The sequence below is a fragment of the Morone saxatilis genome, unplaced genomic scaffold (assembly GCF_004916995.1).
Source record: "Morone saxatilis isolate NCDOM2014 unplaced genomic scaffold, NCSU_SB_2.0 Contig11, whole genome shotgun sequence".
Taxonomy (NCBI): domain Eukaryota; kingdom Metazoa; phylum Chordata; class Actinopteri; family Moronidae; genus Morone; species Morone saxatilis.
The window spans coordinates 15605983-15632366 of record NW_023339663.1 but is presented as its reverse complement, the minus strand read 5'-3'; the positions used below and the strand labels follow the sequence as shown (position 1 = coordinate 15632366).

General features: G+C 41.9%; 3 protein-coding genes across 7 annotated transcripts in view; 2 read left to right on the top strand and 1 right to left on the bottom strand.

Annotated features, from left to right (window-relative positions):
- The first annotated feature begins 10 nt into the window (after window positions 1-10).
- Window positions 11-7860, top strand: LOC118320980 (transcriptional repressor CTCF-like). 4 transcript variants are annotated; one of them, XM_035652118.1, is made up of 13 exons: window positions 11-175; window positions 1972-2235; window positions 2356-2538; window positions 2671-3034; window positions 3154-3324; window positions 3453-3586; window positions 3680-3800; window positions 3893-4042; window positions 4417-4577; window positions 4662-4844; window positions 4989-5124; window positions 6065-6208; window positions 6311-7860. In XM_035652118.1, exons 2-13 carry the CDS (start codon window positions 1993-1995, stop codon window positions 6559-6561), a joined length of 2241 nt encoding a protein of 746 aa, XP_035508011.1. In that variant the 5' UTR covers window positions 11-175; window positions 1972-1992; the 3' UTR covers window positions 6562-7860. The 4 variants fall into 4 exon arrangements, with proteins under 4 accessions (XP_035508011.1, XP_035508007.1, XP_035508010.1 ...); XM_035652114.1 differs by having other exon boundaries at window positions 12-175; window positions 6308-7860; XM_035652117.1 differs by having other exon boundaries at window positions 16-143; window positions 6308-7860.
- A 3529-nt stretch (window positions 7861-11389) lies between these two features.
- On the top strand, window positions 11390-22132 carry ripor1 (RHO family interacting cell polarization regulator 1). The gene is made up of 17 exons (XM_035652112.1): window positions 11390-11544; window positions 14196-14283; window positions 14412-14545; window positions 14679-14757; window positions 14905-14928; window positions 15052-15105; window positions 15594-15743; window positions 15870-15933; window positions 16039-16082; window positions 16170-16295; window positions 16978-17126; window positions 17226-17334; window positions 18911-19555; window positions 19638-19879; window positions 20420-20510; window positions 20607-20700; window positions 20782-22132. The coding sequence occupies exons 3-17, from the start codon at window positions 14454-14456 to the stop codon at window positions 20853-20855; spliced, it is 2037 nt and encodes a 678-aa protein (XP_035508005.1). The 5' UTR covers window positions 11390-11544; window positions 14196-14283; window positions 14412-14453; the 3' UTR covers window positions 20856-22132.
- A 628-nt stretch (window positions 22133-22760) lies between these two features.
- The window catches only part of vrk3 (VRK serine/threonine kinase 3), a 6880-nt gene continuing 3256 nt past the window's right edge, over window positions 22761-26384 (bottom strand). For both annotated transcript variants that reach the window (XM_035652407.1, XM_035652406.1), the window contains exons 9-16: window positions 25854-25938; window positions 25658-25760; window positions 25469-25561; window positions 25250-25382; window positions 24502-24619; window positions 24367-24425; window positions 24150-24286; window positions 22761-23655 (exon numbers count right to left, since the gene is read on the bottom strand). In XM_035652407.1, the coding sequence (XP_035508300.1) occupies window positions 24150-24286; window positions 24367-24425; window positions 24502-24619; window positions 25250-25382; window positions 25469-25561; window positions 25658-25760; window positions 25854-25938 (728 nt within the window). In that variant the 3' untranslated portion in view covers window positions 22761-23655. The remainder of the gene's footprint in view (window positions 23656-24149; window positions 24287-24366; window positions 24426-24501; window positions 24620-25249; window positions 25383-25468; window positions 25562-25657; window positions 25761-25853; window positions 25939-26384) is intronic.

Here is a 26384-nt window from a genome sequence, read left to right as displayed (position 1 = left end):
GCAGGCGCGTTAGCTCTTGAGGCCCGCCATTTTGTGTAAGGCCCACTCTTCCAAAGCGGGAGAAAATTATTAGTCCGGCGCTCAGCAGGTCCGGACGGCCACAGCGGGACTGGAGGGAGCCACCGCAGACACACAGCATCCAAGTGAATATAACGAGGAAAAGAAGCAGCCGGGAGTGAGTGAAGCGGTTACTTTGCCTCCAAACACGGAAACGTTTTTGTAGGAGCCGTCGTCGGCCTCTAGGTGTCACGGTAGGGCTTACCGGGCAGGCGGCTGGCGGGGGGTGTTTGTCTCCCTCTATCGTTGTCCAAAATGCACTAAATCCGTCTATAAACTGTAACTACCGGTCACAGTTGAGCGTTTTGGTGCTCTGTGGCTGATATTTTGTGGTATTTGCAGAGGGATGGCTGTGTTTCTGAGTATTTCTGTTTTAAGTTAGTTCAGGCCTGTCGTCCATCTTATCGTGCCCTTTGTTTCCTGTTTTCAGACGTACTCGCGCCTCCCGAGTTAACTAACACGAGTTGGTGTTTTAAGTAGTTTGTTTCGTTTTACCCGTGTGTAATGTTTGACCGATAGACTGTGAACTAGAAACATGTTGTTCATTGTGTGTTCTTAAAACTGTCGACCGACGGACTATGTGATTGATTGATCGACTGATTGTGATCGCTTTAACTGGGGAAACAGAGGCAACTCATCAATATCTAGTCAGCACAGGAAGCTCTTCATGGACACTTTGCAAAAGTTTCCCCCACTTTTAGGCAATACTATAGTGGTATAATGTGTGATAAACTCACGGGTTGCTTCTTCGCAACTCACAGTTCACACTAATCTCCAGGTACTACTTCATCTGACTCGTACTCAGCGCTACTGGCTTTCTCAGATGTGTAGTTAGATATTTTATATAAAACTCACTGTAAACCAGGCTAATTGTACTCCCTTTGGTGCATCGTGGGACGTGCTTTATATAAAATGCTGTGGTGGAGAGACATTATCTGTTTGGCTTGTATATAACATAAAAGTACAATGAAGTTTGACCCAGTTTTCTACTACTGCAGCCAGCAATCACTTGTTTTAACTTTAACGCTACTACGTATATGGACAGGTAAATTAAAGATTTGATCATTCACACTGTAAGGACTTGTAGTTGGAGGGTTTATTAGATGCGCACTAATTGTAAGGGATGCATACAAAGTTGATTAAGTCACTAAATGCAAAACTAATCACTCAAAATGACAAACACCCTGGGCCTTTCTGGGATTTCAGAAACACCTACAGTGTATAGACTACTACCACCCCAACAGGAGTGAAAGGAAGTGCAGTCTCATTTGTTGAGCTCACTACATTTTTAAAAACCCAACTACTTAATTTCCTGGTTAATCAGGATAATCCCCTCGCAGCAGACAGTCGACATTGTCTGTGGAGATGTTGTGTATTTGTGTTGAGCATTTTTGGTAGTTTGGTAATTCTCTTCACCCCTGTTGTATTGGGGTGGCAGCTGTTTCAACATAGGATGTCTCAAAATCCCAGCAAATAATGGCTTGATACTACAGGGGGCATGTGAGGAAAACATGGGAAGTTTGTAAGATTAATAATTCATTGGTTTACCATGCCCCACTTTTAATGTGGGCAAGAAAATGCCCCGTGCTGGTCCACCATAACATGTTTACAGTAAAAAGAAGGCTAAGGCCTAGTGACCGTTTAGTCATTGATACTTGTGTGCACGTGTATCAACGACTCTAATGTTGTCACAGCGCAAAACATTTTCAAGAGCTGGTTCAGAAATTATGAGTTTAGGTCTAATTGAGTTGAGCGAATAAGTCCTGGCAATTAATTTTGAAACGGTGAATAAAATTAATCAATAAGTAAATACAAATTTCTCTGGTTCTTGTTCTTTGTGCAAACACATTTTCAGCTGTGTATTTCTGTTCTTAAAACTTAAAACAGTGTTTGATAAATGTCTTCTCTATTAAGGACGTTGGTTGACCTGTCGCCATGGAGGGCGAGGTTGTTTCCATGGAGACCACTGCAGCTGATGGAAAGCTCCTGCCAGAAGGCGGAGAGGCCTTGATGCAAGGGGCACCCATCGCCCAACAGGGGGAGGTGACTGGTAACATGGAGATGATGGTGATGGACGCTCTCGACCCGACTCTGCTGCAAATGAAGACGGAGGTGTTGGAGGGTGGCGGCACAGTGACAGTTACTGGTGGAGATGAGGGTCAGATCATCACACTCCAGGTTTGTGTTTGTTTAACACAGGTTGAGCAAATGTTTGTAAAGTAAAATGGCTGTATTGGAAAAAAACATTTTGTCACTTCAAGATCAAGTTGAAAGGGTTCTCCTCCCTCCTCTGTGTAGGTGGTGAATATGGAGGAGCAGGCAGGAGCTGCATTAGGTCTTGGTCAGCTTCAGCTGGTGCAGGTACCTGTCACAACCGCAACTGTAGAGGGGCTCCAGGCCACCTATGTTGATGCATCATCGGCTAACAAGGACGCAGAGCCGGTTATCTGTCACACTCTTCCCTTGCCCGAAGGCTTTCAGGTGAATAACGACTCTGGGCTGCTTTGTAACCAGTTGTTTTAGTCATGTCCTCCACTTGGCAAACGCGGTGAGCTCCTTTTGTTGAGAAGGGTCTGATCACAATAGGTTGAATTTGTAATGTTTTCTTTTTAGGTGGTAAAAGTGGGCGCCAACGGTGAGGTAGAGACTGTAGAGCAGGAGGAGCTCCAAGCAGCCCACGAAGAGCTTCAAGGGACGAGGGCAGAGGAGGGAGAGGAACCAGACGTAGAGCCCCCTGTATCTCAGCAAGAGGACCCAGAATGGTCCAAGGACCCAGACTACCAGCCCATCACCACTCTGCGCAAAGGAAAGAAAGGAAAGAAGAGCCGCCTGCGCTACGGGGAGGGCGATCGTGACATGGATGTTTCTGTGTACGACTTTGAAGAAGAACAGCAGGAGGGGCTGCTGTCGGAGGTTAATGCTGAGAAGGTTGTGGGCAACATGAAGCCACCGAAGCCCACCAAGATCAAGAAAAAAGGTTAGACTTGACTCCTAGACATGATGGTGACGGGGACACATTTATGGCCAGGTGAAGTTCCTCTTTACAACCCTAAAAGCTGATTTTTAAATGAATAAATGTCCCCTTTTTGTGTCCAGGTGTAAAGAAGACTTTCCAGTGTGAGCTGTGTAGCTACACCTGTCCAAGGCGCTCCAACCTGGACCGACACATGAAGAGCCACACAGACGAGAGACCACATAAATGTCACTTGTGTGGTCGGGCCTTTAGGACAGTCACACTGCTGAGAAACCATCTCAATACACACACAGGTAACGCAGAATTAATACTTGATTCATAATGATTTTAAACCATTTTGGTATTGTTTGTAACATGACACAGAGTACTTTATTATACCTCTGTGGTGATCCTCCATTGTCACTTTCTTCCATTTCTTTAGGCACTCGGCCACATAAATGCACAGATTGTGACATGGCATTTGTGACCAGCGGTGAGTTGGTGCGTCACCGTCGCTACAAACACACACACGAGAAGCCCTTCAAGTGCTCCATGTGCGACTACTGCAGTGTCGAGGCAAGTAATCACATCTCACAATCTGTAATTCTCCTCCCTATACACACACCTTGGGGCAAGTTCTTATTTTAATGCTTATGTCTCTTTTTCTAGGTAAGCAAGCTGAAAAGACACATCCGCTCTCACACAGGGGAGCGTCCCTTCCAGTGCAGTCTGTGCAGCTATGCTAGCAGAGACACTTACAAGCTGAAGAGACACATGAGGACACATTCAGGTAACTTACTCGCACCACCTACTGGCCAAAAGATGGTTAACCCTAATGTTTAGAACAGTACCTTACTAAATTCTCTCCTCCTTTTGATGCAGGTGAAAAGCCGTACGAGTGCTACATCTGCCATGCCCGTTTCACACAGAGCGGCACCATGAAGATGCATATTCTGCAGAAACACACAGAGAACGTGGCAAAGTTCCACTGCCCACACTGTGATACTGTCATCGCACGGAAGAGTGACCTTGGTATGTTGGGTTTTGCCACTTTTAATTTGTGATTAAAGTGATCAGAGGGAGCAGAAGAAGACTTTTTATAATATGAGCGCTGTAAAGGCTGGTTTTAATGTGGGTCTTTAGAGCCCAAGACCCTGAAGTATGTCCATGTAGATGATTGTAAGAGAAATCATATTCCATCACATCATGTAAACATTGTCTAGACTTGCTATTCCCTGCCATTGGTATATTTCTATATGTAAACGTGATCATTAAAGAGAGGAATCTGAAGAATCTGTATGTATTGAACTGGAAGGCTTTAGCACAGTTTTTAATCTTTATCCATACATTAGGCCAAAGCACAATTCATCAAGCTGATGTTAATGTCTTTGTTGTTTCTATTCCAGGTGTTCACTTGAGGAAGCAGCACTCGTTTATTGAGAAGGGAAAGAAATGTCGTTACTGTGATGCTGTGTTTCACGAGCGATATGCTCTGATCCAACACCAGAAGACCCACAAGAATGAGAAGCGTTTCAAGTGTGAACAGTGTGACTACTGCTGCAGACAGGTGTGTGTCAGAGGAATATGAAGCATGCGCGTGGTGTTCATTTATTTATTTTCATGCTAAATTGCATATTTTTGTCTGACCTAGGAACGCCACATGATAATGCACAAGCGTACACACACTGGGGAGAAGCCGTTCGCCTGCAGCCAGTGTGAGAAAACATTCCGGCAGAAGCAGCTTCTGGACATGCACTTCAAGCGCTACCACGATCCCAACTTTGTCCCCACTGCCTTCGTCTGCAGCAAGTGTAGCAAGACCTTCACCCGCAGGGTAGGACTGAGTTTCACCACACGCAACATTTTTTTTTTTACGACTCTGCGTCTGTAACAGTGGTTGCAGTCTTCACTGCTTATGTTAGTCTGTCCAGACGTGGTTATTAACTTGGTTTGTAATGGTTATGTCTGCGCTCCACAGAACACCATGCTGCGTCATACCGACAACTGCACGGGTGAAGTTGGTGAAGACGAAGAAAATGGAACTCCCGCACCCAAAAAGGGCCGCCGGGGGAGGAAGAGGAAGATGCAGGCCAGAAATGATGATGAGGACACAGGTATTGTACACATACGCTTTATGTCTGTGTTTACTCAATCTGTTTGACACCACAATATACAATTTGATCAAAATGGGTCAAAAGAGCCCGTTTATAATTTAATCATCTGTAAATACCATTGTGGGACTATTAAAGGAATATCTTATCTTAAATAGTTTGGGTTGAAACCAATTTGTTTTAATAGATTTTTTTCCTAAAGGACGATTTATACTGTGTTTACTGTACGCTGTAAGTATGACATAGTAACCCTATGTACCTCCGTAAAAATGTAACCAGTTCAAGGTGACAGACTGTGATTGGTCCACTTGGTAGCATGCTCGTCCGGGTCTCTCAGGGTTACACAGGCACAGAAAACTTCCTCCATCGGCCTCAATTGGTTCAGTGGTCATAAACACCATCTCCTCCTACGGCTTCTCTTTTCTGTGTTTCATTAGTTTGAGTAAAAGCAGCATTTATTAGCTCCAACTCCAAATCAGCCTTAAAATGTTCAGCAGGATATTGATTTGGTCTACAGGAATCCTCACAGCCCGTACGACATAATTCAGTTTTGGTTACTGCAGATTGTACAGGATCATTAGAGGTTAGCACATAAAACCCAACCTCTTAGCAATTCGGCAGTTTTTAACAGGCAGACATTTAACTAGCAACACTGAAAAATAATATGCTGCTCATTTTAAATGGTTAGGGATTGAAATCTAGATTCACTGTACTTTAATTTATTTATATATATATATTTATTTTATTTTTTTTTCATCAGTTTTTTCTGTAGAATTAATTGTCTTTTATCACTTGGTATTTGAACACATTTTGTAGAATCCAGTATCTACATATGTGTGTCGTATATATTGTACATATTGCAGTGGTGGTTATTATATTGAGCCGGATTGTCAGCAAATATGCCTGTGTCAATATTTGCTTTATGTCTTTACTTTATGTGCAGAGGCTGAATTGGACGAGGCAGGGGAGGAAGAGGAGTTAAGTGAGATTGAGGTAGAACAGGCCCCACCAGTCATCCCTATCCCAGCCCCTGTGGAGCCACCAGTGAAGAGGAAACGTGGACGCCCTCCAAAGAGCAAACCAGACAGTAAGTGACAGACTACAAATCTTTTGGCTCTTTCTGTGTCAGTAGACTCAGTCGCTCTAATGGATTGCTAAAACTAAATCTGACCTGAAACTCTCTTAGCAGCAGCTGCTATCATCCGTGTGGAGGACGAGGTGACCGGAGAGGTGGATGACATAATTGTGAAGAAGGAAGTTGGAGCCGATCAAGATGACCAGGAGGACGGCAACGATGATGATACAGAGGAGGTGGTGGTCGGTGGAGGGACGTCGACCATTCAGATGGAGGAGTTGTCCCAGGAAGAGGGGGCGGCACAGGAGGCCCCGCCCAACGGTGATCTGACCCCGGAGATGATCCTCAGCATGATGGACCGGTGATGGATGTGAGGGCTGAACCTGTAAACACACAAATCACACCTTTATTTTAATTCTTGGAGTTTAGGATTACAAACACTTAAATCCTAAACAGAAACATCACTGTTGTAATTTAAGATTTGCTTTTTAATCCTGTATTGATAAAGACTTGGATGAGTGAAAACAATTTTTAATAAGAATTTGCCTACCAAAAAAAAAGCATATTTCAGTACTTTGGAGTTGGGGTGGCTGTAATTGACAGGAGTATCTTTAGCCCTATCATTGTTGCCTATAGTGTTCAGTAGCTCTGTTTATATGGTAAAAATCAGCAACGTTACATTATCTACACGACGAAATCTCTTCTGGAAAATAGTCCACTAAATGTTTTTAACACCACTCTTCCATAAATCAAGACTGTGCATGTAATTTTACGTTACGATTTTTGATCTTTTTTTCTCAAGCCTTTTGTTGTTTAACTTGTTATACACCTGTGTGTCATTGGGTTAAAGTTGTACGTAGATAGTAGTGGACTCATTATGTGGTGTTTTTTTTTTTGTGGCCATTATTCCAATCAATGTTCAATATCCTCACTGAAGAGCTTCATGTACCTCTCAGTTTGGACAGAAAACTGCTAGGCTCAAGTTAAAGGTCACTGAAACATTAAAAACTAAGGGGCAACCTTAAGGGAAGATGATACTGCCATTAATCACGGCCACTTCAAGATAAGAAAAATGAAATATTTTGAATATTTTTATTTTTTGGTTTCTTTTTCTGTGGTTAGTGAATCCCTTTTTTAAGCCTATAATAGTTTTGAAAAAGATTAATAGACTGCTTATCTTATGCTTCTTTCTTGCTACTGTAACAGCCCATAGATGATGCTTATGTACTAAACATTGTCACTGATGAGTTCAAGGAAAGAACGTTGTTTTGCTCCCTTGTGTAGCCATTCCACTTTGGGTTAATGTTTTCCTTTTGTACCATTGGCAAGGCAATGCTACGTAGCAGCTTGAATTATATTTTAATAACTATGTGGCAGACGAGACCGGATGTATGACTGTACAACCAATAAAAAAAAAAAAAAAGTAGACATTGAGATTGACTTTTTAGGTTTCTGCAGCTGTAATAATCTAAATCATGGATATTTAAAATCTGTCAGGTCTGGCTGAGAAGTTAACGTGTTAGTGGTACAGTTGCAGCAAAAGACATGATGGCTTGAATCATTGTAATCCCATTTAGCTGAGAAACACCTGAGTGCTAACACAGAAATGTCCGTGTATTTTGCTTGCAAATATATTTTATTAAATGGACGACTTGATATCAAGATCTTCACTCATTTGTATGTCACTGCTGGGCTTGTCTACCATTATACTGGATGTCTCAACTACTGTTTTTCACACTGATATTCTTCAGGTATGTCTGATTTGAATGACTTTTTCAGCCTTTTATTTCCATTGATCTTTAACTGGGATTTGACTAAACTCACAAATTAAACCTTTCACCTCAGGTCCATGAGTCAGAGTGCAGCTTTATCAGACTCTTATGCAAAGTACAAACTAGGCCCAACTGCCTCCACTGACACTTTCTGCATTTAAAAAAACAAAAAACATTGACACCAAATAAGAGTTTCAATAAGTCAATAGGATCATCACACAACTGGAAGATCCTTTGCTGTAACACTGATGGTGGATATGATTATGTATAATTAACTAATTATCTCCAATTTGCCTGAAACCAACAGGAAATGTATGATGTAAAAATACTGACCAACTTCTTTGCATGTGACATGTCACATGAATTTGCATCATGTGAGAGGAGCATGTTGAGGCCAATTAAAAATGCCCTCACTGGTATCCCAGTATACTTGTTCTATTGTTTCTGTTATCAACAATAAACAGCTGCATTGTGCTTCAATGGCTGGAGAGAAGATGGCTTATCTGCCTCAAATCATCATTAAGGACACATTTTATTGAACAAGTTGCTTGTTGATTTAAAAATCCCTTTGCATCGGCCATCAGGCAGTAGAGACGGCAGATTCACACTTGCACGCAGCCACCATTATTTGCTTTGGATGATTACAGAGAATCCTCACATTACACATGTGGCTAGATGTATGTGGATTTCCAGTGTTTTCTCTGTAACGTAAGATCTCCGTCATCAGGCGTTAACACTGTGAAGTAGCTGGCTCCATGTGTTTTCTGTTTATCCTGGCATTTTGAGTCCAGTGGTTTCTGAGGTTTGGGAAACTCCTAGTCATGTAATAGTTGCCAGTTGGGGTCGCCAAAGCTTCACAGTGGGTCGCAAGGCCTTCTTGATTTTACAGCGTGCTAAAAAATGTAAAAAATACACACAGTAGGACTTTATCTCAGCATTTGGTTCACTTCTGGGAAGAAATGTAAATTGTCTGATAGAACAAAAAGTGTCATTTGTCAAAAAATAAGCCTATTAAGTAGGTATGATTATTAAAATGATTAAAATAATACATAATACAGACAGAAATGTATAAAAAAAGTTCCCTATACAGGAAATAATCTGCTTTAATGTTAAATTCATCCTAATCACTGGTTTTACACACACTTCTTGCAGTTACTGGGTTCACTATTTGGGGTGATTGTACAGTTTTGAATATAATGTGAAATAAAATAAATGTAACTTGAGCAGGGGTGGTCAGTTCACTAAATGATGTAAAAGGTTGTTATAACAGTGATAACCACTGTTAGGAGTCGGTGCTACAGCTTTAAAATGGACCCTGACTTTAGACTAGATGGAGTCAAAACTTTAAAAAAAGTTCGGTAATGTTAGTAAAGTTAACTAACAGATGACTGGAAGGACTTTACCAACACTAAACTGATGAAAATGTGTTCGTCGATAAAGGTATTCACATATAACTTCTGTGTCGGATAAATACTAACGTACAAAACGCGCAGTGGGCAGTTATAAACCGTTAACAACCGTTAGCAACCGTTAGCAACCGTTAGTTAACTGTAGTTACTCTGTGGGACTGATAGCGACACTCTCGGTTGTAGCTGCAACGTCCTGTTTTGTGTTAAATCTGGAGGATGAAGAGGAGAAAGCGCCACATGCTGTCCCTCCATCGCCTCCCCCCTCTTCCTCCTCCTCCGGCAAATGTGGACAAACGGCTGCGACGCCGCTGCACCTGATGGATCAAACTCAAAGGGCCATAAATTGAACCTACACCTTTAATGCTGTGGTTGTGGGAGACGTTGGTTACTTTTGTCTCCTTCCCCTCCTTCGGAAACATCATGTCCGTTTTTTTCCCCCCGTCGGATTCACCGTGGCGTCGCCAGCGAAGCACAGGCAGCAACGGAGAAAACAGTGACAGACTGAGGGACATCCTTGTTGCCACAGCAACTAGCCGAAACATGGTTTCCGGTTGGACGAGCGATATTTCAAAATAAATGTACAGCAAAGTGTAACGCTCCAGACTGTGTTTTTCTCCTACAGAGTCTGTGACATTGCTGCCTGTAAGGTTGCTTAGTCATAGGTTTTCTAATGCACAGCGAGTATAGTTAATCTGTCCGAGAAAGACTGTTTTAGATAGCTTATAGCTAAGATTGTGTGATATGTGTTGTTTTTATATGGCTTAATGTGAATATTTATGAGAATTAAAGTCGGAAAATTGTCACACTCTCCCCCACACATAAAACTGATATATCACTGTTTCCCATGAATTGCCAGAGTATTTACAAGCTTAACATGGGGAAACAGCTTAAGCAGGGTAGAAATATACACGTTTTTGTCACAGTTATGATGATAATATTACAGAAATAAGGACATACACCACACAAGTTGTCTGTAGACGTATAGCCTTGATTGAGGTGTGGAAGTGTGCAGCTCTTCCCCATCTGGAATCACTACAGATAGAGTTTAAATTTATGTCTGTTTTGTGATGGATCATTAGAACAAACCAGACTATTCCTATCCTGCCTGGGCCAGTGTTTTCACTCAGTATAATTTTGTACAATAATTCATGGTTGTCTAATACAGGGTAGACTGTAGACCTCCCTTCAGACAAAGCTTGGAAAAAGCAGTAAAACTCCTCCATACTACTCTGTCTCTGAACTATTTCTTTAACCAAATTAGACAGATTTATTAGTTATCTCCTCTTGGTAATATTTTTTTTACGATTCACTGAGCCTCCCCTGGGACTGTCTGGAGTCCACCTTGGGGCCTCCCACTTTGAAAACCTCTGTTTTCCATAAGTGTCATGATGTAATACTTCTGACATTTTATATCCTTTTGCTTTATTATTGTTCTACTGTTTCTCCATAGTGTAATTTATATATATATATATGTTGGGGACTCTGTCTGCATGACACCTGTTCTGACTGTCCTGGAAAAGGATACCCTTTACTGTCACACTTGCAGAGATTCTTTTTACTCCTCTTTTCCCATGAAAGTCTTTTCTCTCATCCAAATTAAGGGTCTTATAGAGAGTGTAGTATTTCCATAAATGATAAAGCCCTTGGAGAAAAACTTGTGATTTGAGTTGTATGAGTTATTATTAATATAATTATAATTATTATTATTATAAGTATTGTTTTGAGTTATATTAATAAAAACAATACTTTACTTGACTAACTAAAAACCTCTTTGTGCTTTGTTGTGAGCCCTTTTAATTTGAGGTGCACCCCAGGGGTCAGTACTCGGACCATTCCAACTCTCTGTCTAAATGCTTCCCTAGATTCATTTTGTTTGAGTAACTGAAATACTTTTTAATTCACGTATTTCGTCGTTGTCGTTGCGTATGTGTGCGTCCGCATCCACTATCAGCTGTAAAGTTTGGTTGGGAGCTTTTATTATGAAAACCTCCCACCGGAAGTCGTTCGTGCTAACTGCCGCTAGCTCGATTGTGGACACAAAAAACTGCGAAATCAAGGAGAGGGACAGCGCCCAGAATAACTGTAAACCTCTGCTAACTGCGTGGAGCATCGCGTTGGGAATGAGACTCCGGTCATACCCTCCGGCTGGTCGGACATTAAAACAGAGGTAGGGGCTGCTGTTTTATCGCCAAGGTCACAACAAGAAAGCCCGTTAAAATGTTTCTCTACATGGGCATGAGTCCGTCCGACGTGAAGTTGCTTTCCTGTGATGTTGTCGAAATTATATCCGCCAGCTGGCAGGGATTGAGTTAATTCACCCCCTTTTTTTCTCTCCCCCTCCCTCCCTCCCTCCCTCCCCAGCTGTTTTTTGGTGTTAATTATGAGTTGGTGGAGCGACACTTTCGGGGTAATGGTTGTGGGGTTGGGGTTGCAGGGGCTCCTGGTGGGGACGGGAGTGGACTTTTTTCGTGGCCTGTGATGAGCTCCGGGGGCTGGGAGATGTTCGGAATACCAAATCTGGCGCAACACCGCGTCCTAAGTTTCGCTGTTTAACTCCATCCATCGCTGCTGCTTGAAGTAAAGAGCACGGCCGCGATGTGTGAGCGTGTTTATCCGACTCAGTGGCCTGCTGCCGCCGGGTTAGGCTAATCCAGTAATCTGGAATAGAGGTGGTTGCATTGTATTGTAACACCATTACCCCCTCATCCTCCTCCTCTTCCTCCTCCCAGCACACGCTTGAACCCACAAGTATGGATGAACACTGGTGTAACGGGGTGGGAGCTGCGTAGGTTGTTTATAATACTCGCTGAAGCGGAGTTACGAGATGCATTAACAGTCCTTATGTGCAGAAATGATTAGTCAGTAAGTGGATGAGGTGATCTGGACGTGTGTCACTTCCAGTAATGATTATGATTAATCTCTGAGATCCACATACACCGTTTTCCTTTCCTCATTCTGCCCTATAGCACAAAGATTATACCCATTTAAAGAGCACTTTCTGGCCGTGGTACACTGTGTTTTTGATTTATACAACAATTACACAGTTTTAGTGTTGAAATAGTCAATCAATTAGTCCATCAGCAGAAAATGAATCACCAACTATTCTGATAATTGATTAATGGTTTAGGTTATTTATATCAAGGATTCAGTAGTTACAGTGTCTTGGGGATTTGCTGCTTTTATTTGAGGTTGAATACCCTCTTCTTTATCTATTTAAATGTGCATTTTTATAACCTATTTTTACACAATTTATAGACTAAACAATCTTTTTATTACATTGTACAATTATTTAAAAAAAAGCCTATAATGAAAGAAAGTTTTAGCCCTGTTCAGTTAACAGTAAATGGTTGTCGTAGGGCCCAAACTGCTGCCTGAACATGGTTGTGTGTGTGTGTGTTTGTGTGTGTGTCTGTGTTTTTTTTTGTGTGTGTGTGTGTGTGTGTGTGTGTGAAAGGCTTTTTTTAAACAAAACTCCAGTCTTGTGAGGTGATTGAAAACAGTGTCCGCTTTGTTCCCGCTGCTCTGTGGGGAGGATTAATCCAGCTAATGATCTCCAATGTAAGGAAAGGGATAAAATCTCATCAGGCAGGAAGGAAACTGCCACTCATAGTTTATCAATATCACCAAAGACCTGCGTGGGCTTCAGGTGGGTGGGCACGTCTCTGTATGTGTATGTGTGTATCATCATGATGACTTTGCACTTTCATGGCCGTCCTTCAAGGTGCAGGTCCGAGTCGTGTTACTCGGCAAAAAGGTGGCCGGTGGTGAGGGTGTTTTATCCGTAAAGGCCCTCTGGTATGGCACCTTTCTTTTGCCTTGTTCCTGACCCGGACCAACTCTAGTTAATCCTCCCAGTGTGCAGCTAAGATTAGCGGTTTAACCGGACCCCCAGCCTGGTGCAACCCCCCCCTCCTCCGAGCCCACGTCCTCACTGTGTGGCAGGAGAAAGACAGCAGGGTGTATACAGCTTATTCTCATGTCTCAGTGTTGTTCCTAACAAGGCTTTGATCATATAAAACCAGAATCTGTGTGTTTTCCATCTCTGCGACTCCAACAGGTGGAAACATTTGATCCCCGTCTGTTACAACGAGGCACATTTCTGTCCTGGTTTTGAGTTCAGCGTGAGACAATGGAGAGCAGATGTCACTACTTGCTCTGTACTCTGCCGGCTCATTCACACATCCCATGTGCTAATATGGGTTTGGCTCCTGCTTGGCAGATTTAGTGTGGTTTAAGTCTGTAATCTCTTTTGTGACTAGATTAGCTCAGGCACGACCCTCTCTTCCTATAGTTTCTCTTCAGTGTGGCGTCACGCCAGTCGGCGCGTTTCGTTGCTTAGCTCGGAGTACAGAAAGGGTCGATTTTTACACCCTCGCACACTGTGGACGGATGGTTTTATATTCTCGGGCCAAGCGTCTGTGTAGAATTTCCTGTGTAGAGTCAGCCATGAGACTTCCTGTACTCTGGTGTTGGATGTGAAGGGGGGAGGAGAAGTAGGGAAGGAAGGGGAAGGGGAAGAGAACCAAAAGCAGACTGTACTCCCCACTGTTGTCAGTGGTGGCCACTGTGGTTGCTGCATGATGTCGTTTGCCGTCTCAGACTTTCAGCAGAACAATGTGGCCACACGGAGGAAGTGAAAGAGGTTTCTATCCTCTTTTTTTCCCCCCTGCCATTTTCTTTCTCCAGTGACTTCTGTAATTATCAGAATGCTTCATAATCACAAAGCAGAGTAGGAGCAAAGATCCTGTCAGGTACAGTGAGGTATGAAGTGAAGAAGGACATTTTTGTCTCTAATGTCTCCTCTTTGTATAATTACAGGACATGTCCTTCGGGTTGTTAAAGCCACAGCGCTACACTCAACTCTCCAGGCATGCTACAGTGGTGACAGTCTCTCTCTACTCAGCAGGTGAGCACAACTCTGTCTGTCTCTCTGCCAGTTTCCTTGATGCCCATTTTGAATGACCCGAAATAATCACGAAGGCCTTATCAGAAATGATCCCATGTTCTATCTCTGCCGGTCTCTCCCTGCCTCAGCACTGTTTGATCCAAGAGAAACGTGCCTTGTAAGGAAGCAGGATGTTCACAGGCTCCACCAAACTGCCACCCACTAAAATCCCCCAGCCCGAGCGGCTGGATGAAGTGTACGCTGCCTTACGCAGAGGCTTACAGTGAGTAAACACATCTCAGGCTCTGTTTGCACTGATTCCAGTGGAGGACTGCCAGGTGGATACACAGGATACGACTGCTTTTGAGTCTTAAAATGAAGAAGTAACGATGATGGGGTTTTTTTGTTGTTGTCAGGTCGTACCTGCAGGTCCACCAGCTGGAGCTGGACAGTCTGGGTCAGCAGATCAGAGAAAACAAGAGGAACGATCGTTTGGTGAGAGCTCGTGTAGTCAAACCAGTCGCACCAGTATTGATCTTCATTCAGTACCAGGCTGACTGCTGTCATCTCCAGTCCTCAGTCAGGATGTTAATTTGACATTTTGTGATGCTATATGTTTTTATTTTTGTTTTTTCTTTGCAGGGGTCCTTGTATGAGTTAGATAAGGTGAGTTTCATTCACACCTGTTGAATAGTTTAAGTGCAGCACATTGAAACTGTATAACGATGGAAGAGACATTTTCTGCACTAGTTTGTCAAATTAAACTATTTATTTCTCTTTTTTTTGTAGCAAGTGAAAGCCATAGAGCGGTTTATGCGTCGCTTGGAGTTCCACCTCAGCAAGGTGTGTATGTGTTTTTATTTAAAGCTGCACTGATAAAGATTTTGTACTAAAGCTCTGGTTGGTTCAAAGGACTGTGTTTAATGTGAAAGTTGTCTCTTGTAAGCCAGAGAGAATTATACAGCATCTTTCAGCTCATTGTTTTGGAGTTCATTGCCCACGTTTTGGTTCACGCTCACCACTCTCATCTGCTTGTTTCCAGCTGCAACAGGCAGCTGTTTATAGGTAAAAATAAAGCTGTAATGAACCCACTGTTAACTCCTTACTCAGCACCAAACAGAATACAGACACAGTTAGAGACTGACTGGTGAACATAGTGGAGCATTTAGCAGCTAAAGAGAAAGATATTTATCTCAGGAGCTGGTGGAGACCAAGAGTTAAAAGGAAAGTGAATATTGGACCCACACATGAACATTATATTTTATTATTCATAAAATAACCAAGGCATTAAATACAAGTTAATTCTCTCTGTGTAATGTTTGCGTCTCCAGGTTGAAGAGCTGTATGATGCTTATTGTATACAACGACGACTGCGCGACGGAGCGAGTAAGATGGTGGCGGCCTTTAACTCCGCCACTGGCAGCAAGGAGGCCAGAGAGAGCCTGAGTGAAGCCAACAAGGGCTACAGGGAATGTACAGAGGCAAGTGACTGACCTGTGATCAGTGTGTTTGTAAATGTATTTCAGTATCTAAATATAACAGAATATATATGTTATAACAAATCACTATTACATTATTGAAGTCCTTCTCTCTGTCTGTGTCTGCAGCACATGTGCTCACTTGAGAGTGAACTAGAAAGCCATATGGGAGAATTTCATGTAAAAATGAAGGGTGAGTCACTTTATACATTTACTTTATGTCATATGACTTCCTATTTGCCGCACTCTGTATTTCTCCAGTTCTCATTTTTTCTTCCGTTCATTTTGAATGTTTCAGGCCTTGCTGGCTTTGCACGGTTGTGTGCTGGTGACCAGTATGAGGTAAGAAACACCAATACAATCTCGTAGACTCAGATTTCAGAGTCTCTGCATCCGCTGCATCACAGGAGCTGTTTTTGGCTTCATTAGGTCCTAATGCGTTATGGGCGGCAACGCTGGAGGCTACGAGGCCGCGTGGAAGTCAGCAACAAGCAGATATGGGACAGTGAAGAGTACATCTTCCTGCCTCTCGTCACAGAGCTGCTTTCAATCAAGGTAATCAAATCGGCTTTTAAAGGACAAGCCTGGTGTTATTCCTGATAGACAAACAGGTCACAAATACATAGTTTCATTTTAAAATATAGATTCAAACAGCAGTAAATAGTGCTAATACCTTCTAACTTCCCCAGCTTTTGGTGTTGCTCTCAGTCTCAAACCCATTAAAAAGATGTAAATGTTTAAAAAAGTCATCACAAATATATAGTTTCAATTTAAAAAAAAAAAAGATTCAGTAATTTCCTACAACAGCTGGACACTGTTGCTTATGAAAACATTACTCAGACAGTAGTAATGCATTTGTTACAGACTATTTTCAGTTGTTTGTTTTAGTGAGTAATTACAGCAACAGGATGCTGTATGAGGGATTGTCTCAAACTACAGCGCTCATGTTCATCATAATGAAGAAATGTCTCAACTGTAACGGTGTGGTTTAGTCATGTCAAGTGTTTTCATTAGTTTTTAGACAATAATGCAGCTCTATGACATGGAGGAATAAGATTTATTAGTCGAATCTGGTCAAATAAATCTCAGTAATGTTGTTTTTTTCACGGTATTTGTTCACAATAAGAAAAATACACGTTATCAGTCTTTAACTCCGTACATGCATGTACCTTTGGTAAACTCCCATGGTCTCTGCCTGTCCTCATCTCTCTGCGGTTTGCTTGTTGTGGTTGTCAAGGTGACGGAGCTGAAGAGCTTGGCCAATCACGTGGTGGTCGGCAGTGTGTCCTGTGAAATGCTCGACCTGTTCTGCCCACTTCCCCAGACGCTCGCCGTGGACATCAACGACCTCGGGACGGTGAAGCTGAACTTGGAGGTCACCTGGAGGTACTTTTTATTTATTGTTTGTGTTATGTTCATTCAGGTGTCTTCTGCTCTGTTTCTCACTCTTTGTCCTGTTTGTTTTTTTTTCCCTTTCGTTTTCAGTCCGTTTGATAAGGATGACCAGACATCATCCTCCAGTACAGTTTCCAAACGACTGCTGTCCAATCAGAGCCCTCCGGACACGCCCTCTATGCGGGAGCAGGTGTTTTATGTGAGTCACATTAAAATAGATATCCTATCAGCATTTTCCACCAACAGCGACTCCATCACACCTGCACTCTGTTACACCACTAGATTATAATGAATGGTTTGTAACCTCTTAATTTCTTTAATACATATATACACTGCATATCTGCCATTTATCCTACTGATGGCTATTATTACTGTCATTTCACTGGCTTGTTCTATTTCAGCTGCTTCCCAACTGCTTTGTCTGTAGCGGTAGCACTGATGTGTGTGAGAACATTCACAGAGGACTGTGTGTTAGGACATGTGGAGGTGGGAGCGGTGTGCCTCATGCGAGGAGAGTGAATGATAGCAGTAGTGGGGCGTGTGACAGCAACAGCTTGTATGAACGGAGCTGTGGTCCTTGTAGCTGTTTAATAGTGGTTGAGTAGAGCTCCAATATGTCCCTTCCTCTTCCTCACCTCGCGTGAAGATCGTGCCTCGCGGCGGGGCCAGACAGAGCCACTGGCTGCTGGAGGCGTTCCACGATGTCGTGATGGACAGGACGACATCCTTGCGTTGTGAATTCAGCCGTACACCCCGATTCACCTCTGTACAGTCGGTGTGTTGGGACGTAGTTGTAGTTTAGTTTATAGTGACCAAACTGAAAAAATCACAGAAGAGAAATAATAATTTATTAACCAAACGTAATCAGCGTCTGACAGTAAGTCTCCAAATGTTCTGTAAATTGAATGAACTGTTGCAGTTAATTAACAATGAAATCCTGATAGAAAACGTCTGATCATGTTTTTAATTTAAATCTAAACTGAAGACAATCAGCTGCTATATGAGAATATTGTATTTAATTAGATTGTTTAATTCTTTACTCTAAAACAACAACAAACTTCTGTATATAAAGTCATTTGTATTAATTAATTTCACTCCCCTTGTCAATGAATTGAGTGATAATTTTTTCAATTAGTTTTTGGTGTATAAAAATCAAGAAAACAAGAAAAGTTGATCATCTTTTAGTGTGTAAAGTATAACAAATAATAACTAATCACAAGTTAGCGGAGCCCAAAATGACATATTAACATCGCCTACATATTGTAATCCATACAGAAGATAAATATTTATATATTTAGTCAATGCAACAAACTGCAAAATCTGTGAAAATGTCAGAGTAATTAATAATTAGAATTAAGTTGCTGTCAGTAGACAGACAGGATTGATTTATCCAGTGGTTCTCATACTTTTTCTGTCTTGCCCCCTTTTGGAAGCAGAAAAGTTTTTTCGCATTCATGTAAAGTCTTGTTTTATCAGTGTTTAGGAAATAAGCGACAACATTTGCCTAAATTAACGTTATTACATTAAAATAACAACCTTGTGCTGCAGGTTACAGTGTTTTTAGACATAAAAGACACAGTAAACCATTTAATTTAAGATCCAGTCCATAGTTTGAGCCTCCATGACCCACAGTTTGTGGACCACTGGATTAATACATCCATCAGTTGTGTTTATCATGTGCATATAGTTTCTTCAGGATGTCATACCAGTAATCACGTCCTTCTGTGTGTGTAACCGTGGTTTCGTCGCCTCTCTGTGTCTTGTTTCCTTTCCAGTCTTTGCTGAAGCGACATGGAGAAATGGAGAACGGGACGGTCTGGTCCAACTCCTCTGAATCCTCTGATGACTCCTCGAGTCCGGCCTTGGCTCACCACGCTCAGAGGCTGACGGCCTCCAACATGCTGCAAACCACTCTCACCACTCAGCTGTCGCTCACGCCGCACAAGTCCAGCGCATCGACGCCGTCGCTCTCCTCCAACCAAGAGGAGGATGAGACAGAAGCCGGGGAGGTTTTCTCTCAGGCAGATGCGGTGCCCAACGGCCATCTGCAGACTTCCTGCTCTCATAGCCTCATTGGCGAGAGTAGCCCAGACTGTACTGTGACTGATAGAGCGTCTGTCCAATCAGCTGACCTCTCTGAAACCTCAGCAGACCTGAGCTGCTCATGCCCTGATGTTTCGTCTGTACGTCCTTTGTCACTGACGGAGAGACCCGATTCGTCTGAAATTGGCGTCCCACAAGTGAGTATTTCAGCGAAGGGGATAAAAGATGACGCGTCTGAGGACTCGTCAGTACAAGCTGCACAGACTGAAGCAGAAGCAGAGGACAGCACCACTGAAGCAGGAGAGGGACACCAGGTAGAAGCGTCAGAGCCTCATCAGTCCGTCCAGGAGTCCAAACAACCAGAGGACGCTCCGACGGTGAGCTCCTGCATTCACTTTACAAAGTCTAATGTGTTTATAGAGATAAAGGTACAAACACCTGCCTTTGTTTTCTCCGTAGGTTCCTTTTCCTACTTCTTCTAGTTTCACTCAGGAAGTCGAGACGGCCCTCGAAAGTTTCGACTTTCTCAACTGCTCTGACCTCGATGAAGACGAGGAGGAAAAGGAGGACGAGCAACAGCAGGAAGATGAAGGAGAAAAGAACGAGGATGATGGGCAACGTGAAAAGAACCAAAACATAATGGAGGAGAAGAAAGTGGAGGAAGAAGAAAAGGACGTAGAGAACTTTTACTCTGGAGGAAGGTCAGTGCTGTGGCTTTTGTGTCAGAAACATTGTTACACTGTTAAATGGATAATATCACCTGCTCCCTGAGACTTTTAAGTATTTATAACATACATTACTTATTTTATTGTGTCAAGTATTTGTAGTGTATTGTAGTAAATCCTATTATGGATAATCAGTTGTATTATTAACCATTATTTGGACAGTGCTTTTACAGTACTGTTTCATTATTGTCATGCCAATAAAGCTATTTTAATTTGAGTTATTAGTGCTCAAATTTAATCTTCTTTAGATGTAACTGTGGGAATATAGTAGCTCTCAAAAATATCTCACATCATCAATTTGGAATTACAACAGAGATGAAGTTTTTGTCCAACTCAGCTGCTCGTATTTACAGTGTATGATGTGGACGCAGCAATACAGCATGCTAAGGAAGGTCTCTAATTCATCAGGGACGATATACATTAAGTGGAGATAACAACATTTTCTAAGTAAGCAAATATATGAAGCTGTATTTTAGGGAAATGTCTCACATCAGTCTACTTTTTGTCTCACTGCAGCGATGAGGAGGAGGCAGACGGTCTACAGATCCTGATGGAGGCCCCAGAAGGATTTAGGAACTCTGATGAAGATCGTTTCTCCGAATCACAGGTAACCAAAGAATCCGTCGACTTCATTTTAAAGCAGTTACATGTGAGTGTGTTTGTTTTCATGTTAACAAAATCAAATACATTATTTTTGAAAAAGGAGTCAAGCGGGGAGGACGTGCAGGATTTGGGTCGGATGGAAATGCCAGAGGAACAGGAGGAGCACAGCAAGGAAAAGGGAGATGAACAACAGAGTGAGAGGCAGTTGTGTTCATGTGACAACTGAACTGCAGGCGCGAGAAGGTTGTTAATTTGCCCTGTTTTCAATCTTCCAGGAGAGGACACATCACATGGTCAGGAGGAGCGTCCCTCTTCTCCCAGCCATTTGGCCACCACTGTCTTCAAATGACACAGTGGAACCATAGCTAAACCATTTCTCCCACTCTGATCATCCCTCTTACTCTGCGGGATTGGAGGCCTTGAGGATGTTCCACTTACTGCTCAGACAAACAGGCTCTTCCATTATGGCTGAGTTTGTGCACATATTTGCCTTGTTCTGACCAAGAACGATAAACCTCATGACTGAAACCCCCCCAAAAAAAACCCCTCCAAAGTTCTCATTCTTTGAACACACACTCATCACATTGCCTGGGTTAAAGTGGGATACCACTTAGTTTACACTTTCATAAACTGTTCCTGTCATGTGAGAATTAAGTGTCCAAAATGTAAACATTTCAGGAACAGGTAAAAGCGGCCTTGTTTTTGGCTTTATTACAGTGCATTTATGAAGTAATCTAATAATTCTGGAAAGGGTTTTACAAGTTGAAGTTGGTGGATTTCTTCAATCAGAGAGGCATACAATTACATTTCAAGGTTTCAGTATCAGTATTCGTGGATGTGAAAAACTATCAAGGTTATAATTTTCAGTGTTAAATCAGTGTACTGCCCAGAGCTCTTCCACTGGTAGTGGGAGAGCACAAAACTTCATGAGCATGTGATGTTTGTCTGAAGATTGTTTTATCGCCGTGCTGTGGACATGAAGTCATTTCTAAAGCAGGAAATGTATCCTGAAAACCAACAGGATCTTTTCATTTTAGGCATCAGAGACAGTTATATTCAGAGATACACATGGAGTGCACAAGTTACATTCAACCTTCAAAGCAACATAAGTAATATTAAGAATGAATATAAACACTTGAAGGAAAGGAGTCGAACTCATTTTGGTCCACTTCTTACAAACATTAAAAACAATCTGCAGTGTAAAAACTATATTTAAACCTGCATGTGTAGCTGCCTCACACTGTCAGCATGTCTGTATAAAAAGCTCAACTGATCAGTTTTAAGTGTGTAAGCTAGGCTCCTGTGCAAGGAAGCCATCGGGTCCGTAGCTGTGTACAAAAGCTGCCTCACAGGGGCGCTATAGTCTTTCAGCATCATGCTTTATGTTGTTCTACAGAAGCCTCGTCATTCATTCAGAAAGTGCCTCAAGAGACAAGAGATGTTTGGTTTTTAATGCCACGACCAGGACAGATCAGGCAAAAGATAACAGTGTTTATTTTCTGAATTACTTTAAGAGTGTGCACAATAAGATATATTTACTGTTTCATATAAAGAATTGTATATGTCTTGAAATGTTAAAATGTTTATGTTCAGAAATGTTTAAACTTTATAAAGGTTTCTTTAAAATGAGCTTGTGTGTTGAATGAATCTGCTTTCTGTAAACTCTATTTAGGACTGACTCTGGTTTCACACTGGTGGAACGTAACCAAGGACATTTACATTGAAGTACTGTACAAATAATACAGAATGAAATATTGTACTTTTTAATCCACTACATTCATCTGACAGCTTTAGTTACTACTACTACTACTACTACTAGTTTTTGTAATAATTTGGGGGTTTGGACTGTTGGTGTTGCTTTGGGCATTTCTCAATATTTTATTTTATTAGGAAATGATCAGCAGGTTTATCTATAATGAAAATAATCAGTCCTATAAGAATACTTTATTAGCTCTACTTCAACCAAATATGACAGTAAAATTCTGGTTTTACATTAGTGCATGATAATCTAATGATATAGACAGTCACAGGGCCATTTTCTGCATGTACTTTTAATACTAATACATTTTCCTGATTATACTTATACTTCTCTGAACACTTCCTCCACCAGTACAGTGAACATTACAATAACAAGCACAAAAGCAACATTTCCTGAAGAATTATTAAAATTGAAGATGTATTCTTAATGAGCATAAATGAATGATGTGTATCTGCTGCTGTTTCAGACTGAAGAACAGAATATCAAAGGACCGTGTTTAATAAGAAATATAGCCATTTTATTAAGGAGCTTAATCTATGTGTACATAGTGTAACAGTGTCGAGATGTTAACCACATCTGTGATGGCTCGTCTTAAGGAAACGTTCAGCAGTAACAAGTTTGCGTCAAAGAGGTAAAAAACAAAAAACAGGTACATTCATTAAAAACATTTCATTAAACAGAAAACAGTTTGAACTAAAAGGGCGCTCAGAGAGCGCAGACCTCCAACAAGGTGTTTGTACAGTGATGTTTGAGGTGGCTGTTGTGTTTTGTATGTTTACACACAGAACACCACTCACTTTAATGAAGATGGATTCACACATGCGACAAATTCAGTTAATTTGCAACCGGAGTTACAGTTGACCTGCGTTGCAATGTAAATCACAACATTACCAAAAGTAAAAATCTGTATCCACCCCGTGACCCACGCCACACCCTCACCATTTACATGAACGTGTAGTTTTTCAGTAACCTGCTGGCAGACGAACAAATGGCAGTGAAAACAACCTCTTTAAGGGAAGGTAACAAGTGACCAGTTAAAATCCCTAAAACTGGACAAAGTGTAGAAGACCACTGAGACACAATTAACTAACAAAGTGTAACTATCACCCAACACTGTATTAAACTCAACAACTTGCCTCCATCTCCCACTGAAATGCTAAAACTCACAGTGTAATTGCTCAGAGAAACCACAACACCACAAAGACTTGAAATGATGTTCCCAATCAAAACCCATCAACCTGAGGTGAGTATCATTCACACATAAACTCCACACTTTTAGTGCAATAAAACATCACAGATAAAAACACAGCATGATAAAAACAAGCTAAAAAAAACAAAAAAAAAACAACACACAGTCCAACTTCCACGTGTCTTCTTTTTGTCCGGTAATCTGAAAATAAAACATAGTGGACATATTTGAATGTTATCACACAAACATTCAACATAATAAGGCACAAACACAGTTTCCTGTTAGTGAGGGTGTAGTTTCCACTGGGGTTCAGAGTGACGTCACCCTCACATTCAACTGAATTACTTGCGCGAATACAATTTGTTTACAACCCTAAACTCAGTATTTAATGCAAATGTGGCTCTGCAGCAGGAGGTGCAGCTGTAAATGATACATTTCTGGTCAGAATATCTCAAAGTAAATATGAAGCCCAAACTGAACACCATGTGTGTCACTGCCCACACGCTTTAGGTGCCAGCACAGTGGAGCTGAACCTCTTATTCATAGTGAAAGAAACAAGTAAGAACAATTTAATATTCTGCAGATTAAGTTTTCTGGGGGGAAAACCCTGAGATATAAAACCAGAATCGGCTGTTGAGCAGATAAACCGAGGTGCAGGGTGCAGACTTGTTTCTGAGTTGCGAGAGCGTCCTCACCTAAAAACTCAGTGGCCTCTCCGGTGACCCCCCCAGCTGCAGTAAAGCAACACTGAGTCCGGCCTTCAGCGCTGAGTAGTCCGGCTGCTCAGAGTACTGCAGAGTCATCACCGCAGTCAGGTACGCTTGCAGTGCACCTAAACCCGTGACACACACAAATACATCAGCAAAGGGAATGTAATCACTTCAATGTTGTATAAGAAACATTTTAACTCACTGGAAACTCTCTTCTTCCCAAAGCAGTGACTCAACAGTGCAGGAACATCCTCCATGTACCTACAATGAGAATGTCTTTGAGTAATTTGCATTTCTCTGTCTCCTACTACTAATTTGTTGATAAACTCTTTCACACCTTTGTTTCTGTGTGGCCACTTGGTCCGGGTGGGAGAGGGTGGTCCAAGGCAGCGCTCCTGTGTGCCAGCGCAGCATGCAGTAACCCAGAGACTGCAGGTCGCTGCGTCTGGATGGAGCTGGACGGAGGACACAGACAGTGGTGATCAGAAGATATTAGGCTCTCCAAGTACCCGCATTATGACTGACGTTAAGATACAGTAAGGTAGGACAAGAACAAGATTGTTTATTGTTCACTGTTGTTGGATCCTGAACAGAAGAGTGTGTACTGCGGTGGCCAACCTGTGGCCCTTTGCTGCCACTCTACAGCTGTCACTATCCATAAAAGGCAATTAAAGCCGACCCCCCCAATAAATGTTCTAGTACTTTAATAGTATTATGTTTTTTAAATGAATTAATTTCAGAGATTCCTCCACATACTACTAGAAGCAGCTTGCGTATCACCACACATACCATAGATTGAGAACCAGTGATACACCACAGAATTACTCTCAGATGTACAGATCACCTTATTTTCTTATCCAATGTTGATAGATAGAACATTTTACATGATCATAATCAGCTTCACAAGAAAAAATATATATAAAGTGAAGCCTGACGGCTCCGCAGACAGATGGACTGTGGGAGGAGGAGTGCAGGTGTCCCTCATGGCAAGAAGAAAATAAATCTGGTAGCGTTTGGTTGACGGTAACTTGTGTGGAGAAATGATTTGCTGACGTAGGACTCAGTGAACCACAGGACTGACTCACCTGCTCCCTTATGTGCGTCCAGGCTGATAAACTCTACGGTGCCCTCATGTGGCGTTCTGCTGGCTTCACGGTACTCTACATGCTGTCCACCCGGACAGTATCTGAAGGCATGGCAGTATCCTACTAGGTATATCTAACCAAACACACACACACACAAAAGAGTGATCAGAGTAAAACACTTTCAGTGACGGATTAAAGTGTCTACAGAATATTTCTCACCTGTGATTTCTGTCCTGGTTGGATGTAAATGTTTTCTGCATTAATATCAGCGTGAACGTACTCGTTTGAATGAACATACTGCAGCACATCTATCTGCAAGGAGAAAGAAATGTTACCGTTTGTTATGCAAGGGGGGAATCATCTGGATCTAAACATAATAAAATATTGTATATATAAGTTTAAACTCACTATTCTGCAGGCGAGCTGAAGAACAGCTTTCTCAGGAAGAAGCTCATCTTCTTCCTCCATGACGGACTGGAGAGACTGACCCATGTTGGGGAAAACCAGGAACCTGTAAGAGAACAACAACATATATCAGAACCACGAGTTAAAGTACATTTCTTGCATATGCGTGTAAATATTGACATATAATTGTTTTTCACACCTGTACGATTCTGCATGAAGACCAAAGCCAACACAGGAAGGAATCCCCAGAAAATCCATCTTGTTCTGTTTGATCCACTTGTCCACTAAAGAGAGACAATACGTTTTAATCTGAGGATTATTGTGTGTTTGTACGTGAGTGAAGTTACCTGACAAATCAGATTACAGCCAACAAAGGGTTAAGGATGGCACAATGATGCTCCTGATGACTAAGTTCTTGTCCGCTTCTGCTTTCATCTGAATGTATTGTGAAATGAAAGACTGATACTTTTCTGTGATATTGTGTAAGTTGATCATATGAGAAAACAGCCAGAACCCTTTCATACTGTAGTCATTAGTGGTTCTGTTTCTGGCTGATAGCCGCTTTAAAACTCAAAAACTTGTGAAATTGACTGTAATAAATACTTCTGCTACCTTTGTTTTAACAAAGTCAAAGTTTACTTCTCTTGTAGTTGACATCAGAACTATTACAAAGTATGACTGCAGCCGACCCTCCATGCCTTTATTTGATAGGACAGTTGAAGATAGACAG